Here is an 18,196-nt window from a genome sequence, read left to right on the forward strand (position 1 = left end):
TTCCTGCTGTGGAGGCACTCATCCCAAGTATTTGTGTGTGGCTCCAGCACGGACATGGCACCCGCTATTTGAAAGCCACTAGCTCAGGGATTCTCAAACACTGGTCCCCAGATGCCACTGGCATCTCACCATCACAGCATCTCATCATCCCCAGCCACATAGTCGAGGCCATTTTGGTTGAGTATGATGGGAGTTGTAGTCTAACATCATTTGGGGATCCAGTCGGAGAGCCTTGGAGCTAGCATAAACAATGACACACACTGAGATGACTAGACTATCCAGTCATGTCAAAAACTTCACTCTTGCATTTTAGAGCACACTTCATTTTGCTAAACCTACCACACATTTCTCCCAAATGATGGACATTCTTTCTTCAATGCCGTTTGTCCCTTCAGGAATAAGGGTGAAGTTATCCTTTCCGACTGCTTTCTGTGCTGTGGTGAAGGTGCAGTGGGCACTGCCTACCACCTGGAGATCCCCGCTGATTAAGACAAGTAGCAAATGGAATCATTAAAAATAGTGGGCCTCTTCTGGTATATAAGCTGACTTAATAGACATCCTTGTGTCAGTTCTGAATAGGTTATAGGAAAAACCAATATATGGTTTTAAAAATAATTTTAAAGGTTACAGTAGAGGTGAACAGAAGCAATACAAGAAACAAACTGCCAAGTTCATGTTCATAATCAGTCTGACTCTGTCACATTGATTACTGTGTAGACATAACTAATATAACGTGACAAGGTGAGTGTCACAGCATCTAACAGTCTGAAAAAAGAAAGATCATCTGCATTTATCTGGGGCTCCATCCAAATACATATAGGGAGAGACCTACATGCCCAGTGACTTTACCATTGCTATTCCAATCACATTAGCAAAAGACTTAAGAAAAACTACCCTACCTTGGAAATGTCTGAGATGCAGTGCAAGGAACAGTTTGGGTTTGAGTAAAATTATTTTCAAAATCCCTGTAAAATGGTTCTCTGGAATCAAACCTGCATCTAGAAGTTCATAGCATCCACAGGTAGAGTGTTGGGCTAGGGGCAGAGGCAACTCAGGTGCCAACCCTAGCTCAGCTATAGGGTTCAGAGGGTGATTTGGGGCCAGTTACTATCTTTCAACCTAAGCAACCTCACAAGGTTTTTGTGAGGATAGAAAGTGATAATTCATGTATGCCACCCTGAGCTCCTCGGAGAAGATGTGGGATAGAAATGTGAGCAATAATAATTAAAAAAGGATATTCAGAAATATAGTCGAGTACTTCCCACCGTGTGTGTCTATGGCGCTTTGATACAGTGCATAAAATCCATGTGATTAATGTGCCAATGTGTGAAAAACTCAAGATTATATCTCCAGTATGTGAGAGTCATTACTGTCATGGTATATAGTTTGTCTTACACAGTACTCAGACTAGGGGCCTTTGCTGTGGCAACCCACTGAGTCCTTTTCCTCTTCCCTCATATGAATCAATGGAATACATTCACTCTTTTTCCTCATATGAAAAAAGGGGGGGCATAGGATATCAAAAAGACTTGTGGGGGGACACTTAGTTCTGACAGCCACCTGTAAATACTTCTTACTTGGAAGGAGAGAAACTGGAGGGCTGAGGGAGCATGCGCGCCCATTGGGCAAGATGTCTGAACCTGTCCAAGTCTAGCTCTGCCTCAATTTTGACCAGCTTCGAGCTGAGATCTGTAGCCAGGATTTGAAGTTGGCTTGATAAAGTTGGTAAAAATGGAGACAGAAGTGAGTCACCAGGCATGTCAGTGGCTTCACACGACATGCCCAACGTGAATGTGCACACCCCACGCCCTCCAGTTCTTCCTATTTGGTAAGCACTTTCACGCAGTCTTCAGAACCCACTCTGTCTTCAGGCAGTCTTCAGAACCCACCTACTGACTTGAAGCAAACTGTACTATGTAGCTCACTTCAGACCTTGGGTACAGATCACAGTCCATTTCAAGTAAGTAGGTTAGACTAAACACAGACTGGCTAGTTCAGACACCACGACCAGTGTTGCCTTTAACAGGGCTTGCCAGATGTTGTTGACTACCCCAGCATACCTACTGTAGCTAAAGGCCATTGAAGTTGTGGATGATGGAAGTTATAGTCAATAATATTTGGCAAGCCCTGTTACAGGAAACACTGGTCACAAATGATCTTGGTTTATTCTATCCTAAATCAGAAATGGATGCTCATGCAGGTATGGGAAGGGGAAAGTATGCTCCCAGGCCTCAGAGGCTTAGCCATGGTTCCGTTTTACGCCTATACCAGCCCACTATCTTCTATTTGTCAATTTCAGGGCTTGAGCATTCTTTCTTTTAGAACTTACCATGATAAAAGTGAAGTGAGATAGTCAGGTGTTGTAGGGTCTGGGCTAATGGGTGGAGATGTTACAAAGGCTGCCGCTTTCGCCCAGTTCTTACTCCAGTAATGCGAGCCATCAGTACCAAGACTGGCTGTGATTGGCTCCCCATACACAACTGTGCCTAAATAAATACATAACCAACAATCATGACCATCCCTATGGAAATGCTCAAAGGGAAGGAAGAGCTTCAAAGCAAATAATAATAATAATAACTGTTACAAGAAGAAAAACCCCCAATGGAGGTCAGAAGCATATACTTCAGGACACATGTGAAATTAAAAAAATCCATACATCACTTTCTCCCCTGGCTCCTCCATTGGTTACTCCATTCTCAGTAACATCTAGGAATAGAAACTGAGTGATATGCTAGCAAGGCATTGCAAGTTTGCCAATTCTGAAAGCAGCAGTCAGTGAAGTGGAGCAAAGGGACAGAACTCTGAATGGCTCTGATGTCATGCCATGTGCTTTGCATTTCTAGGCATAACAAGGGGAAAGAGGAGAGATGGAGGGCCATCGCTCTCAGCATCAGCCATGCACGTCCCTTGACAACTAGCCCCAGAAATGCATCCTTAGGCTGCTTTCCCCAGAGACAATTATAGCTCTTTTTAAAACGTGCCATTCAAGGAGCTTCAAAGCAACTGGAACAATGCATGGTCAAATGATTTTTGCATTCTTGGACATTCCACACCCACACTCTGATATGAGAAAGACCACTCCTTTGGAAGCACAGCCTTGTTGGTCAGACTCAGTATAGCAAAACAAACAAACAAACAAACAAACAAACAAACAAAACCAGCAGCCAGTATGCTTCCTCTAAGTTGTGATTGTTCACTTACAGGAAAACAGGTGCCCACTAAGAATAGCAAACTCAACTGTAATGTTTCTAGAGACTCAATCCAAATTAATAGTTGTTTCCTGTGCATTACTTTTAGATTTTTTTAAAAAAAGACAAGCACAATGGAGACAAGACACCATATCTCTTATCTTGTGAATGTGTGTATTTACTTCATTTTATTTATATACCACCCTTCTGCATTCAACATGGTGTACAATAATTCAAGATGAAAAAGGTCAGAATAAAATTAATTAAAAGAAGAAATACAATTATCAGTAAAATTAATAAAACCCCACAATAGCAAGAGCAGCTTAAAACTTCTGAAAGCACCATTAAGACTCTGAAGTTCAGCTAAACACAACAGTAGGAACTGTGTCTTATTTGGCTCTTAACAGATTGATCCAAAAACAGAGTTGTGTGTATTCAACACCATTGGTTCCCAACCTGAGGGCCTCCAGATGATGCTGAACTACAACTTCCATCAGCCCCAGCTATAATTTATTGTGGCTGGGATGATGGGAGTTGTAGTTCATCCACATCTGGAGGCCCCCAGTTTGGGAACCACTATTCTACCTTACTGCAAACACAATGTCCAAGTGTAGTAATGGTGCACTGTTCAGCATCCTGAGAAATTGGGTTTTTATTTTAAAATCCCAAGTTTCTAATCCTTATGACTATAAAAAAACAAGCTTGAGAATATTTGGGCCATGCCTGGTGAAATCTCAGAAGCTAAGCAGGCCTTTCAGTGGTCAGGGGGCTGCTCAGCACAGCTCCTTCCCCCTCCAAAAAAACCCCAAAACTGTTTAATGATGTTTTTTGCATCATTTTTGTTGTCTAGCAGAAGCAGAAAAATGAGGCAAAAAACAAAAGAAATTTGCTCAATTTGCATAATATATTCAAGCTGCAAAATTTAACTTTATGGGTGTAAAATCAGCCTGACTTGATTAGTAATCTGATTTTTTAAAAACCAAAAAAGCAATTTCCCACCTAAAACCTGTGCCAGCAAACAAGAATTGATAATCAGATGAAACAATCCTGTGCCATTTAACTCAAGTGCTAATTCTGGCTGAAAAAGGTTTTCTAAATGCTAAAGTATTGATGAAGATACAACACTAGGGGACAAACCCATCTAGAAAGGCAAACTTGGAGAGCTTTGTCAAGAACAGACCACACACATGCCCTTTCATAGAAGATGACATTTTCTGTCCTGAGGGCTTCTAGACTTTGAGCTGTAACCAAAGATTACTCAGCAGCATGACAGGATGTTGTCTCCAACGCCTTGATATGTCAGAGGTCTATCATCTCTGAAGATGCACAAACAGCATGATGGACTTTCCAGTCCAGTTACATGGAAAGGTCTGAATTTATCACAGTCTTTGCTTGACCCTCTGGAAAAATACGACTGTGGTGCCTCATGATTTTAAATGCCTGAGCCCTCATTGTCCCATTCAGAAATGGTGAACTGAATAGTAAGGCAATTGTGATTTCTAAACATCTTGGGCACAATAGCGTTAAGGTCGAGGAGCAGCCATTGATGTGCCAGCATATTATCATGCTTTGTTGCAAGCCTACACAATTTGTGATCCAGCAAACCAAGCTGAGCCCACAGTGTATGTTAGGAATGTGCAAACAGGTTCAAGGGTTTGGGGTTGAACTGAACCACCCCCTGTTCAGTCTGACTCTGGACCAAACTGAACTGAACTCCCAACCCACTCCCAAAATCTTAAAAAAAATTTTTTTAAACAATTTTAAACTCATCCCCTCTGGGAGATTTCTGCAAGGTGGCAGTGGGGTGTGTGTGTCCCACAGAGGTTCCCATTGTGAAGGTGTGACGACCTCCAGAATGGTCACCGTGCTGGGGAGGGGCCTAAGAATGGCCAAATGGGCTAGTTTTGGAAGGAAGGGAGGCTGGTGGGGGGAGGGGGAACATCACAGACCCCCCACACACACCTCAGAGAACCCCCCCAGAGGGGGTAAGTTCAAAATAATTTTTTTTTAAAGGTCATGAATCCCCTCGGAACGGACCGGGGGGGGGTTCAAGGGAGGGCCAAACCAAACTGGCCCATTCTGGTTTGGACTCAAACCGAACCGGACCAGCCAGTTCAGTGCACACCCCTAGTGTATGTATGAGAGCCCACCAGGGCCTCAATAAACCACCTGTTTTTGTTGCCTGACTAGAACTGCAAACACAAGGTTGTCATGCATCTGGGATGTGAATATGACAGATATTTATATATTGCTTTTCAACAAAAATTCCCAAAGTGGCTTACATAAATATAAATACATAAATAAAATGGCTCCTTGTCCCCTGGTAGGCTCCTGGTAGGCCACAGTACTTGGCCAGTGAGTTGCATTTGGCTTGGTGAGCTGCAAGTTGTGGAGACCTGCCCTAATAGGAGCCAATATAGTGGTTCTAATGCTCAAATTCAGCCCTCCTGCAGATGTTGGTCTACAACTCCCATAATACCTGGCTATTGGCCACTGAGGCTGGGGAGTATGGGAATTGTATCCCAAAACAGCTGGGGGCCTACATTGAGCAGGCCTCTTCTAACATCAATGCAAGATGCTAGGACAACAACCTAATGCTGAGCATAGCCTCTGTTGCCAAACATGACTTTGCAAAGCAACCGAATGGCAAAAAATATCTGCTGAAACAGAAATAAAGGGCCTGAGACTGGACAGCTGATATATGCCCCTCTTCTTAAAGGCTTCTCAGCCAATAAAGGAGTTAGGCTGCATCATAACAAAAGCTGGCTTCTAATGCTACATTTTGTACTTGACTATGGATGCACCAATTGAGACCCCATGTATGACAACCTGAGTTCCACAGAATAAGAGTTAGATACAAATATCATTGCTCAATAAAATCAAAGGAAGTGCATCCAACATGAGATCAAGACCCTGCTTTCCCGTATTTTAAAAGAACTTGCAGCTATTTTTATATATGCACTTCCTTTTCAATGGACATTGCCACTAATGTAGGGAAAATGTCTTGGATGAAATAGCCCTGATTTGTAGGACAGTGGGACAGAATCTTTTGGAGCAGGGTGCAAAATCCTTTACATTTAACTCAGCTCAGCTACTATTCAGTAGAGACTAGTAATAAAAGGCCATTTTTACAATCTCATTATACATGAGATATAAATGCATGATTTACACTAGCAGTATTTCCAGAGCCAAGTTGCTAGTCCTTAGCAATATGGAAATACAAAATTATGCTTACCTTTTCGCTTGGCTTGAGCTATGACATCTGCAGCCCCTTTGCTCATGACTTTTGTGACATATAAAGGGCAATTGGCTTGTTTGGCTATTGTAATAGCACGATACACTGCCTCCATTTCAACCTTGGGAAACATGAACACAATCAGTGTGTGTCTTCAAAAATTTCACTTCAAGCTAAACATCATTATGCCTAGAGATTAATACAGAGTTATGATGGATTGTACTCCTTACTGTTTATTAGATGTTTCTTTTCTCCAATTGCACTCACTGTAAAGGTACAGTTATAGGAAAATATGGGAAGTTAGCCTTATTTTCCTTCTATTGTTGATTTTTAAAATTATAAATAATTCAGTCAGACAATAATTATTTCAGGCTGAGACTCAAGTTTGGTTTTTATTAAGTACCACCCGAAACCATTAAAATCAGCAGAAATTTTGTCATTTAAATTGGCAAATGGATTATTCCTTTATAATTACAAATCACTAAAGCACTAAACATATATGTTATTTCAAGATCTATTAATGTTCTGTGATCTCTGTCTCCAAGAGAGACAGAGACAGAAAGACATAATGACAGAAATCATTATATTGATTTCATTCAAAACTTGATACCTTGCAATATCTGTGATTCTTAGCCAAAGCTATGATGCACACACAGAATTCTGGTCAAGTGGACTTCCCTATCAACTTCAATGCATAACTTGGACTTGGACTCAATTTATAACTTGGACTCTGGTCAAGTGGACTTCCCTATCAACTTCCCTATCAACTTCAATGCATAACTGCCTCCGACTTTGACATTAATGGTGACACCTAACTCCATTGCATATTATTGCTCCTGTGAGCACAAGGAACATCCAGAGTGGGATGTATAATCAGAATTATTCATCACAGGACTTTTGAAGAAGAATATGGTGAAGACGCCCACAATCATGGGAGTTGTCTGGAGAATGGGACACACTTAAAAGTAAACAAAACTATTTATAGGACCAAAGTGACTTCTTTCATAGGGCCTATTCAAATGTGCAGCTATAGAACATAGCACAGCCCATCCTGGAATGCACCACTTCATATTGTAGGTGGAGAATCACATATTTCAGTGATCCCCTAGCTAAAAGGTTCCCTGGGCACAGAAAACTAGCATGTCAGGGGGAAGGTAGACAAGATCCGTTTTTCCTGATACGTTAGTTTTCCACATGGACAATGGAAGGACAATTTTGTGTGTGCGAGTATTCCAGCATGACCCCTAGCTTTAGTCAGTAGTATAGTCCTAGCAGGATTGTACCATTTGATGTTTCTGAGTTTGTAGTTTAGCACTTAATCTTGCTCATCTTTTGCATCTTGAAAAAGAGCTTTTGGAAAGTTGAAGCCTTGTACATTTTGCAATAGCTCAGTAAAAGGGATCATTTTAAATGTGGAATTAACACTTGGTAATATTTAATCTAATTTTACTGAGATACCAATAATTCCATGGGACCTACTTATTATTACCTCTTCTGGATGACTGAGAACATGTCCCTCTGGACCAATAATCCCAAGATCCAATAGTCTTTTTTGCTCCTAAATTAATGGAGAAATATGAAAGAAACAATAAATAAGCAGCACAAACAGTATATCTGGAGACTAATTTGAACTGTAGAATGCTATTTTTAAAAATCTTCATAGGCAGCCTTGTTCATCCAAAAGAAAAAAATATCCACAAACCAAAGTAGGGCAATGCTTTTATTTGGACCAACTACAGAGTGTCTGAAAGCAGAAAGCCACAAGAAACAGGAAAGTTCACTCCTTACGGATTTGTATCTCCCCCAATAAAAGAATTGCCTGACTTTGGTTTGTGGATCTTTTAAAAAGCCATCTATAACCACTGAAATCAGAGCAGTTCACCACAAGCCTCCTCATTATAGGGGCAGCAAAACAACAGAGCAAGTTGACTTGGAAATCTTCTTTCTTGGTGGTTTACCAGAAAAGAGAAGAGCAGCCATCTTTCAAAGATGTTCTAGGTACCCTATCTTAGGGCAAAGGATTGCACTAAGGAGACCATGTGAAAATAAAGCTGATGACAGAAAGTGAAAGTTGTCCAATGAACAAAAACAAGGTGTCATGTAGCTCTGATATACATTTCTAGCTGATTACATATGTATAAACAACTGTCTTTCTAACATCCTTTCCCCATCTTCCGCATCAAAGTCCCAGAAGGGCACTGCTGCTGTTCAGAAGCTCTTCTCCCAGGATTTCAATTTGTGGAAGACAGATTTATGTTGCAGTTTGCCCTACTGAGGCTTACAGCAAACAGTCCTTAAGAAATGTGCTGAATTCGTTACAAGGGATGTTCATTAAATCTTTTACTTTGTAAGAAGGTTTTTGTAAAAAATATCCTAAATATATATATTAAAAACAGAATAGACACCATCCAATTTTAAACAAGAAATTTAACTGATGATATTAATATACCACATTTACTTACTTACACACTTATTAATTATATTTACAAGAAAACCTCGCTATCCACGGACCCAACATCCACGGTTTCGCATGTCCAAGGTCAGGTAACTGACACCTGATCATGGCATACATGAAAAAAAACCAGCAAAAAGGAGTTAATTTCCTGTATCTGTGTGGTTAATGTCGCGTATCTGTGGGGGTTCTCACCATTTTGAGAGAAAAGAAGCATTTTGTGGCTCATTTTTAAAGAAAACAACATTTCCCCCTGCAAAAATGGGGCAATTGGTCCTTGAGTGGTGGCACTCCTGGACAGCTGGAGCATGGTAAGGCAGTTTATCTTGCTGTTTTTCACCGGTCCCCCCAATTTGCGCATTCAGGAACCTATCCACCCCATTCACATTGACTTTAATGCCGTTGTCCACAGTTCTGTTATCTGTTCCGTGGCTGTAGGGAGGAACGGAATGCCTGTGGATAACAGGGTTCACCTGCATATTCCACCCTTCCTTCAAAGAGCTCTGAGCAATGTACATGTTATGTTTATCCTCACAACGACTTGTGAGGTAGGTTAGGCTGAAAGATAAGTGACTGGCCCAGAGTCACCGTGTGATTTTCATGGCAACTCAGGATTTGAACTTCCGTTTCGCCAGTTCCAGTTCAAAATTCTAGCCTGTAGGTGTAAGCGCCCGCCATCAAGGTTACTGTGTTCACTTCTTCAGATGAATGCCGCTCTAACCATGAGCAGCACAGAGCTAGGGGTGAGTGATTATGGGTGACATACAAGGACAGGACTTCTAGACCTACCTTTAGGAATACTTTTAACCCTCATTTGGATTTGGGGGTGGACTTCCACCCCCAGCTGTTTAAAGGTGTGTATTTATCTATTTATTTATTTATTTCATTTCATTTCATTTCATGTATATAGCACTCCATCCAAGCAGCTCTGGGCAGTGCAAAACAACAAAAATAAAACCCACAAATCAATCCTTTTAAAAACAATCATTACAGAACAATTTAAAGACAGTATAAAACCATTAATAATTAAAACAGTTTAAAAACCCTGGAAGGTCAGGCCAACAATGAACTCAAACTACGGATTTCTGCCAGGAGTGCATTCCACAGCCCAGGAGCAGTTACAGAGAAGGCCAGCTTTTGAGTGGCACCAGATGTACTGGTGGTAACTGGAGATGGACCTCCTCAGATGACCTTAATGTTCGGTGGGGATCATGCAGAAGGTGGTGCTCTCTAAGGTAATCTGTACCTAAGCCATTCAGGGCTTTAAAGGTAATAACCAGCACTTTCGTATTTTGTCCAGAAACATACTGGCAGCCAGTGCAACTGTTTCAAAACAGGCATAATATGGTCTCTCCAGGTTACCCCAGAGACCAGTCTGTTTCCAAACTGCATACGAAGGCAGCCCCACATAGAGCACATTGCAATAGTCAAGCCTGGAGGTTACCAGCTGATGTACCACTGTTTTGAGGGCATTCTTTTCAAGGAATGGATGTAGCTATTGAATCAGCCAAAGCTGATATAAAGGACTCCTGGCCATGGCCTCCACCTGAGATACCAGGGTGAGGTCTGGGTCCAGGAGTACTCCCAAGCTCCGTACCTGCTCCTTCTAGGAGAGTGTAACCCTGTCCAGCACAGGAAGATCTAACTCATCCCTCAAATTCTGTAAACAAGCAAATGTAAACAAGCAAACCACTGCACTGTCCCTATGCTCTTGTTGTCAAACGCTTGCCTGGACTCTGGCATACAATATAACCACATGGGCCCTCACCAGTCATGACATTTATGTTATTAATAAAAATATGACACGTGATTAAAAGATGTGCCAAGATGTGCACATCCACCAGTGACATCAGGGCAAGTGTGTTCTTGCCACAGACCTGCTGTTCTTGTGTGTGAAGTGCAATGTTCATCTGAACCTGACCTCAGAGAATTGTGGTGAGGAATAAATTCCTCCCCAATTTATAGCTGGCAGAGGCTCTCCTGAACAAGAGGTTGACCTGTGTAACACAACAACCAAGACATGCCCCCAGAGATGCAACCACTTCCACAGGGGGAAGCACTTGGATGGACAGAATGGATGTTTGGCTCGGATGGACAGAAGACGTTGGTATTGTGTGTACCCAGGAAGCTTGTGCATCCGACAAGAAATTAAAAAAAAATGCGATGATTATGGGTGACTGGCCTGTAGAATGCACTTGACGAGCTCCCAGATTGCCTTTAGGTCAGTCACAGTGTGCCCTTCCAGTTGAAATGCTGAGAACTGAGTTGTTGAAGTATGGATCCTCATTAGTGTGGGGTTTGACGTGTTCATTTTTCTTAGTTGAGAACTCACATTCTCAGAGAGTCATCGAGTCACACAGGTGCCATGCTTGGGGGATGTGGGGGGTCACCGCTACACTCCCCTGGAGTGAAATGTTAAATTATTGTGGGTTCTATGGCCTGAAAAAGCTGGGGGATGTAATGTAACCAATGGGACTACTCAGGAATAGAAAATTCTACTCGGGCGTAAAAAATCATTACTCCAGATGAGGGTTTTAAAACATCTGCAATTTTTAAAAAGAAGGTGTTTTGTTTTGTTTTAAATGCCTGAATAGGACTAAGCACTGTCCTTGCGGATAGCATATTTTAAAATCAATTTAACCATGAGGGCCAGGCTTCCTGGGTTATAACCATGCACATTGTTCATGGTACACGCAAAGTCTGGTTAGGACTGCCATTAATTTGGTACAGGGGTTAGAGTGTTGCGGAGAGCCAAGTTCAAGTCTATTCTTAGCCATTAATCTTATTATGTGACCTTTGGGTGACTTTACGGTTTCCAAATATCTTTGAAGTCAGGGCTGGCTCTTTCGTGCTATGTATCGCTTCATGTCGGGGGGGGGGGGAGGGGTAGCCTAGAGTGGTGTGGGGTTGGTGGTAGTGCCCAAGGGGAGCAAGGAAGTTACCAGAATTTTTTCAAAGGATTTGGGCAGAGGGCTGATTTTTGGTGATTTGTTGAAGTTTACACATCTTTAAGGTTTTTCTCCATAGGGAATCATGTAGGCTTCAGTAGCCCCATAATTGCACTTGGGGGGCACTAGGGTGGCCCAGAGCAAGTTGCGGTGTAGTAAACAGAGGGTGCCAGGGTTCTGTTGTTTCTGAGGTGTTATGAGTGTAGATTCTCTGGTAGCAAATGAGATTTTCAATACAAACCATGAATCCACTCTCATTTGCTACCAGAGAATCTACATACCAAACTTGGCCTTCAAGACACTGCTGCACTTGGACAATGCCCCAGGGCATCCTCCGGACTGCTGCTTGCCCACCCCGACGTGGAAGTGGTGTTCATGCCTCCAACTACCACATCCCTCATCCAGCCAATAGACCAGGGCATCACACAGGCTTTACATCAGGCAGAACTTTGAGCACATAGCAAACCTGATGGATGGAAACCCCAACATGACTCTGAAGGAAGCCTGGAAGGGCTACAACATTGCCCATGCCTTGACCATTATCAAGGAGGAGATGGATGCAGCACCCTGAATGCCTGCTGGAGGAAGGTGTGGAAGGAGGCTGTGAGGGACAACACTGCTGTGCCAGTGTCAGGAGGATTGGGGCTCGTGCCAGGCAACTTGGTGGCGAGGGCATGGAGGGCATCAAGCCGGCTGAAGTTGCTGAGTTCCTGGAGTCACACTATGAGGAGCTCACAGAGCAAGACCTTGAGGCCCTGATCAAATCCCCCAATGATCAGGAGGAAGAGGGTGAAGAGGAGGAAGGGAGGAAGACAGCAGGGCCACAGCAAAGTTGACAAAGGAGAAGATAACCGGTTCCTGAAACATGCCTCAGAGCATGCAGCAGACCCCTGCATGACCCCTTCATGCAGCACAGCCTGGCATTCAGCAGGGGACTGAATGACCTGGTCCGGCCCTACTCAGAGGTTCAAAAGACCTCCAGAAGAAGATGGCACAGCTGACCCTCCTGAGCATCTTCAAGGGAGTACAGCTTGGCAGTTCAGGGAGCACCTGTGCCTGCAACAGAGGGTGCATTGTCATCATCGGAGGAGGGTGCTGGTACCCCCTCTTCCCCTTAACCCCCCATGAGCCACCCCTACGCTCCCCACCCACCTCACCCCTCTCACAACCCCCTTCCCACTGATTTCAACACACCACATCCCTCCTACGCTTCTCAGCATCCATGCAGATGGTCAGGATGCTGAGGAGAATGCTGAATGATGATCCTGACCATCTGCATGGCTGACAGGTAGGGAAAGCTCCTCATTAAGATTTGTTGTGTTCTGCTGACTCCTGGTGATTTCAAAGTGCACTTGAGAGGTTGGGGGGGGTGTGTGTGTAGGGATTTTCAAGGGGCTCAATCTACTCATTCCACTTGGTGACTCTTGGCAACCCTTGCTGATTCATGGTGACCCTTGCTGATCCTTGCTGACTCCTGGTGATTTTAAAGTGCACTTGAGAGGTTGTTTTGGGGGGGGGGGTCAGGGGTTTTCAAGGGGCTCAATCTGCTCTTTCCTGTTGAATTTTGGTGATTTTAGAGGGGGTTCCCCCCAGCATTTTCCCTTTATTTTTTATGTGATTTCGTGGTCACGGTTCCTCTAACCCTCCTTTCCCCATTGACTTCCATGCTTTGCCAACCGCAAGGTTTTTGTGGAATGGAACCCTTACGGTTGGTGAGGGACATCCGTACATAAATATTTGTCATATCTGTCTGTCAGTGGGGCACTTCATGCCAGCCCCAGAATGGAGTCAGGGGATAAGGCAAGGGGGAAGAGGAATAGTACATGTGGGCTCCATCCCAGAGGCAGGGGACATCTGATTTCAAAAAGCCAATTGCACTGAGCTGCAGTTGCTCATCAGCAGGACAGGCCAAGAGCTCTTCATGGCTCTTGCTATTGCTGGAAGATATTCCTACCTGTGGGCTAGCAAAAAAGTCCTCACCGGCCTGATCTGGCCCACAGGCCTTATGCTGTGCAGGCCTGCAAAAAAAATGTATGTGCATATGCCACAGAATCAAGCCCAAATAGGCGCCTTCAGACTTGGAAGAAGAGCAAAAAACAGTACCAATGAAGAGGAACCGAAGGAACATACTGAAGCTGGCCAGCACCAGCAATTGCTTCTGCCTTGAAAACTGTCAAAGCCGGCTTACAAGGAGTGTCCTACTGGCAACATCCATTGGTATTGTGGGACCAAATGCACGTAAGAGTCTTCAGGCTCAGGAGAGAGGGGCAGGGGAAAGAACTGTGCCCCAAGCACCTGGTTGATGAACTATATAGTTTTCCAGGCATACGAAATGGGCCATTTTTCTGCCAGAGGAACACAAAGCAGCTACTTTTTATTTGAAATGGAAAACAAATACTAACTGACGTAAGCATTTATTCTACCTCATCAATGATGTCTCCATTTTCAGCATGTACTTGGGCAATGGCACCCAGATCTCGAATAATGCTGAATATCTCGTACATCTGTTAGGGGAGAGAGAGAGAGAGAGAGAGAGAGAGAGAGAGAGAGAGAGAGAGAGAGAGAGAACTAGTGTCTGATAAGGTTTAAAATTTTATATCAAAGTGTACTTGGACATTGGTTTTCTTTTCATATCTGTATTACCTGAGCATCAGTGCACTGGAGTTTGTCTTTATAAGCCATGAAAACAAGAAAAGAGTTCACACCTTTAAAAAAACCAGAAGTGAATAAATGATTACAATTGAAAAGACCACCAGTTTCGAATTATGCAGCCTAGCTAGTTTATTGTCAAAGCTAGTTAACATTTTAGGCTTGGACTGGAAAAACAAAGCTGAATCCAATCTATCCCTATCTTGCTTACTTAAGTAAATCATACTGAGATCAATGGAACTTACTTCCAAATAATGGGTTTAAGAGCAGAAGTCTAGAAGGATACAGATATGATTCAGATCAGAATATCTGAGGAAAATCTCACAGAATTAAACTCTTGTTTTCAAGAAGTATGTCCGGTAAACATAACTGCAGTGGTCATATTTATCTTGCAACTCTTGATACATGAATGGCACAGTTACTGAAAAGGCGAAACTGAATCTGATTAATAGATCTGGAAAATACCTCCTGCTTCTGTGAAATATGATTGATATTTCACACTGCTACATTTGAGTTATCCAGCTATGCTACATAAAGCTGTCAGTTGCCATCGATGTTTTCCCCCCATGTCAAGGTGAATCACAAGGTGTGGGAAAGTCACATCATGACTTAGACCACTCTGATGTGAACCCGTAATGCCATTTAAGACATTCAGGACAAATTTTCAGGTTGCAACAGGGAAAACAGGGAGAAATAGGGATCAATGAAAACTGTCCCCTTTGCAAATGCAATGTTATTCTGTTTAGTGCTTTGAATAACCCATTGATCTTCAAGCTGGAGTGGCAGGCGGGCAGGGGTGGGGGTGGGGGGAAGGTCCTCTCAGAAGGGACTACCACATCTCCAAGCATCCAAATAAAGCAGAAATGGTAAAGGGGGAAGGTACATATCCTCATCCTATCATTAAAAAATAAATAAATTACAGGTATTTCTGTGATTTCCCATGGATGATCTATTAGCTCCGATACGATGCAGATTAATTCAAAGCAGGCTGCCATTTGTATCAAAGAATATAATAACCGCCTAAATCAGATTAGTATCAGATCCAATTTTTCTCCCTGTACACAACTCTAGCAAAAACTGTATTGCCACAGCAGCCGTGGCGACAATAGTGACAAGAGAAACTGGAGCAATCAGGTTGCTGCTTAGAAATTCCCCATATATTAAGAAGCCGTCTTGGATGTATGCCCATATGGAGGATATTCTAGGGAGCAACTTGATGCTCCTACTGAAGATGGCACCCAGCAGTGTGTGTGTGTGTGTGTGTGTGTGTGTGTGTGTGTGTGTGTGTGTGTGTGAGGGGACAGGATATCAAGACCTTCTCTTGATATTCCAAAACCCACTCAGCCTAACAGGGCCTCAATCCACCACATTTATGCCAAAGCCATTTAAATGCCTAATCGTGTCACTTGAATAATCCTTAAGTTAGGAGGTGTTGACCACCAGTCTGCCAGAATTCCAATAATTAATATTGACTGATTTGATAACATTTGTTGAATATTTAATTTCTATTGAACCATTTTGTATTATACAAAACACCAATGATAAAAACATTTAATACCCAGTTGTAGCCTCTTTATAACATTGCATTACACTACAACGAATCCCAAATCCACCAAAAAGCATGAAAAGAACACCTACTAATGGAGGAGAAACACCAAGTAGTATGACATGGGACATTCAGGAACAAAGGTAGCTATAGTAAGTTTCTCCCATTTATTATGTATGAATTTCTCCCATAAAGCTAAAATATTCTTTTGCATAATATTACGAGCGACATCTGGAGGAATCTTTGCCTTCCAAGATGGGTTGTTTGGGAGGGTTTTTTTGCAACTAGAAAGATGTGATATACAAATGCTGTCCAGTCTTTTGTTCCCATAAGTGTTGTTTGTTTCTTTACCTTTATCTTTGACAAGAGCCTCCAACTCTTCTTTGATGCTTTCATGCCAACGTGTGATGTCAATGTGCAGAGAATAATCACAGCAAGCTTTGCTGTCAGCATACTCTCGCCACTGGTCGTAGGCAGTCAACAGGTTTGCTCCAGATTCAGGGAAGACATGGTCAACTGGAGAAGTAATTAATGCATCAGAAAGGATTTACTTGCCTGGCACATGAATGAAGATCTTTATTTCAGGGTATAGATACTAGGTTTTGGATTGCCCATAAATATATTTAGCACAACCGAACGAAGATTGGTCATGACACCTAAGTTATCATTCTAAGTTTATTCTAATCGATTTGCTTGAAACAAGTCCAGATATACAACCCATTTCAAACCTGGAGTTCATATCTGGTTCATTTCAAGTAAGTTGATTAGAATAATCTAAGATCAGTCAGCCCAGATGTCACAACCAACCTTTCTCTTTTTAAGAGAAAGGTTTCCTTGTTCTTTCTAGGAGGTAAATTCCTGGGAGGCTCTTGTGGGCAGAGAAGCAGGAACATAATCTCAGGATAATAATCTCCCGAGGATCAGAATGAGGCTTTAATTGTGGTTCTGAGTGACATCTGAAGCAGCTCAACTTATGTTAACTAAGGACTAATTCATGTGATCAAATCAGAATGGCAACTAAAGCCCTGTTCACAAGTTACGGTATCCTGATAAACTGCATGTGGGTTCAGGACCAAAATAGGAACATAAGACTCTGAGACTATTCACACAATGGGAGGAAATTGGGCTAGTGGAGGCTAGCCCGATTTCCTCCCATAGTGTGAACCACCGGGCTTAGGTAACCCGCCAAGGAACCCCTGCCCTTAAACCAGGTGTTTTTAACTCGTGCGTTGCTGTGGAGGCTCCACAGCACAGCAGCTCACGAGTAGACCCCTGACCAGGAGGATCAAAAGCAGCCTCCCAGCTCGGAGGTCTCTCCAGCATGCCCTGCGCACTCACACAGGGCATGCTAGAGCTTCCAGGGGCCACACGGCCCCCAAACTCCCCAGCCCCTGCCAGCTCCATGACAGAGCCAGCAGTCGTGTGGGCGCTGCTGCGGCTGCCCAGAGCAGGCTGCAGGGAGAGTGGACTAAGCCCGCTCTCCCTGCAAACCCCCAGAGGCTCCTCTCAGTAATTGTGAGAAGAGCCTCTCTGCCTTGTGTAGACCACTGGTCCATTTAGCTGCCCAGGGCTCAGTATTGTTTACACTGACTGGTAGCTCTCCACGTTTCAGGAGTCTTTCCCAGCCCTACCTGGAGATGCCAGGGATTGAACCTGGGACCTTTTGCAGGCAAGGTGGATGCTGTACCACTGAGCTATCCACCCACCCACCCTTGTGGCGAGCACAACAAGGAGCACATCAAGCAACCCTCTGTTGGCACGCTCTGCAGCCATGCCTGTACCCATGGAGAGTTTCTTCCCAGGATCTGGAATTCTGCCAGCATTCCAGATCAGAGGGAGAAACTCACTCCAGCATAGCATTTACCTTTGTAGCTGGAAAGAGTCTTAGGTGTGGCTACAGACTGCACCAGTTCTCCTTGTACTGGGGTACAATTTACCTGGGTACAGTCATGTCAGGACAGGGCTTATATACAGGCTGAATGTATCCAAACCATGTCTGGTAAACGGTGGTGTTGCTGCATGAGTGCACGGATGTGATGTGCTTGGTATGTCATAAGGCAATCACATGCTCACTTTATTGGGTGCTGAACCCGGCATTGATATGCCCAATTCCCCATGAAAATTTAGTCCTGAGCACCAACTGCCCTGCTTCTTAAATTATCATGGAAAGTGCAAAGG

At 43.3% G+C, this 18,196-nt stretch overlaps 1 protein-coding gene across 2 annotated transcripts in view; it reads right to left on the minus strand.

Annotated features, from left to right (window-relative positions):
- Positions 1-18,196, minus strand: part of DPYSL4 (dihydropyrimidinase like 4) — a 53,750-nt gene that overhangs the window by 18,463 nt on the left and 17,091 nt on the right. For both annotated transcript variants that reach the window (XM_053310301.1, XM_053310302.1), the window contains exons 4-10: positions 16,370-16,534; positions 14,467-14,528; positions 14,247-14,327; positions 7,913-7,981; positions 6,424-6,544; positions 2,330-2,486; positions 340-481 (exon numbers count right to left, since the gene is read on the minus strand). In XM_053310301.1, coding sequence (XP_053166276.1) covers positions 340-481; positions 2,330-2,486; positions 6,424-6,544; positions 7,913-7,981; positions 14,247-14,327; positions 14,467-14,528; positions 16,370-16,534 — 797 coding nt within the window. The remainder of the gene's footprint in view (positions 1-339; positions 482-2,329; positions 2,487-6,423; positions 6,545-7,912; positions 7,982-14,246; positions 14,328-14,466; positions 14,529-16,369; positions 16,535-18,196) is intronic.

Source organism: Hemicordylus capensis, chromosome 3 (assembly GCF_027244095.1).
Source record: "Hemicordylus capensis ecotype Gifberg chromosome 3, rHemCap1.1.pri, whole genome shotgun sequence".
Lineage (NCBI taxonomy): Eukaryota > Metazoa > Chordata > Lepidosauria > Squamata > Cordylidae > Hemicordylus > Hemicordylus capensis.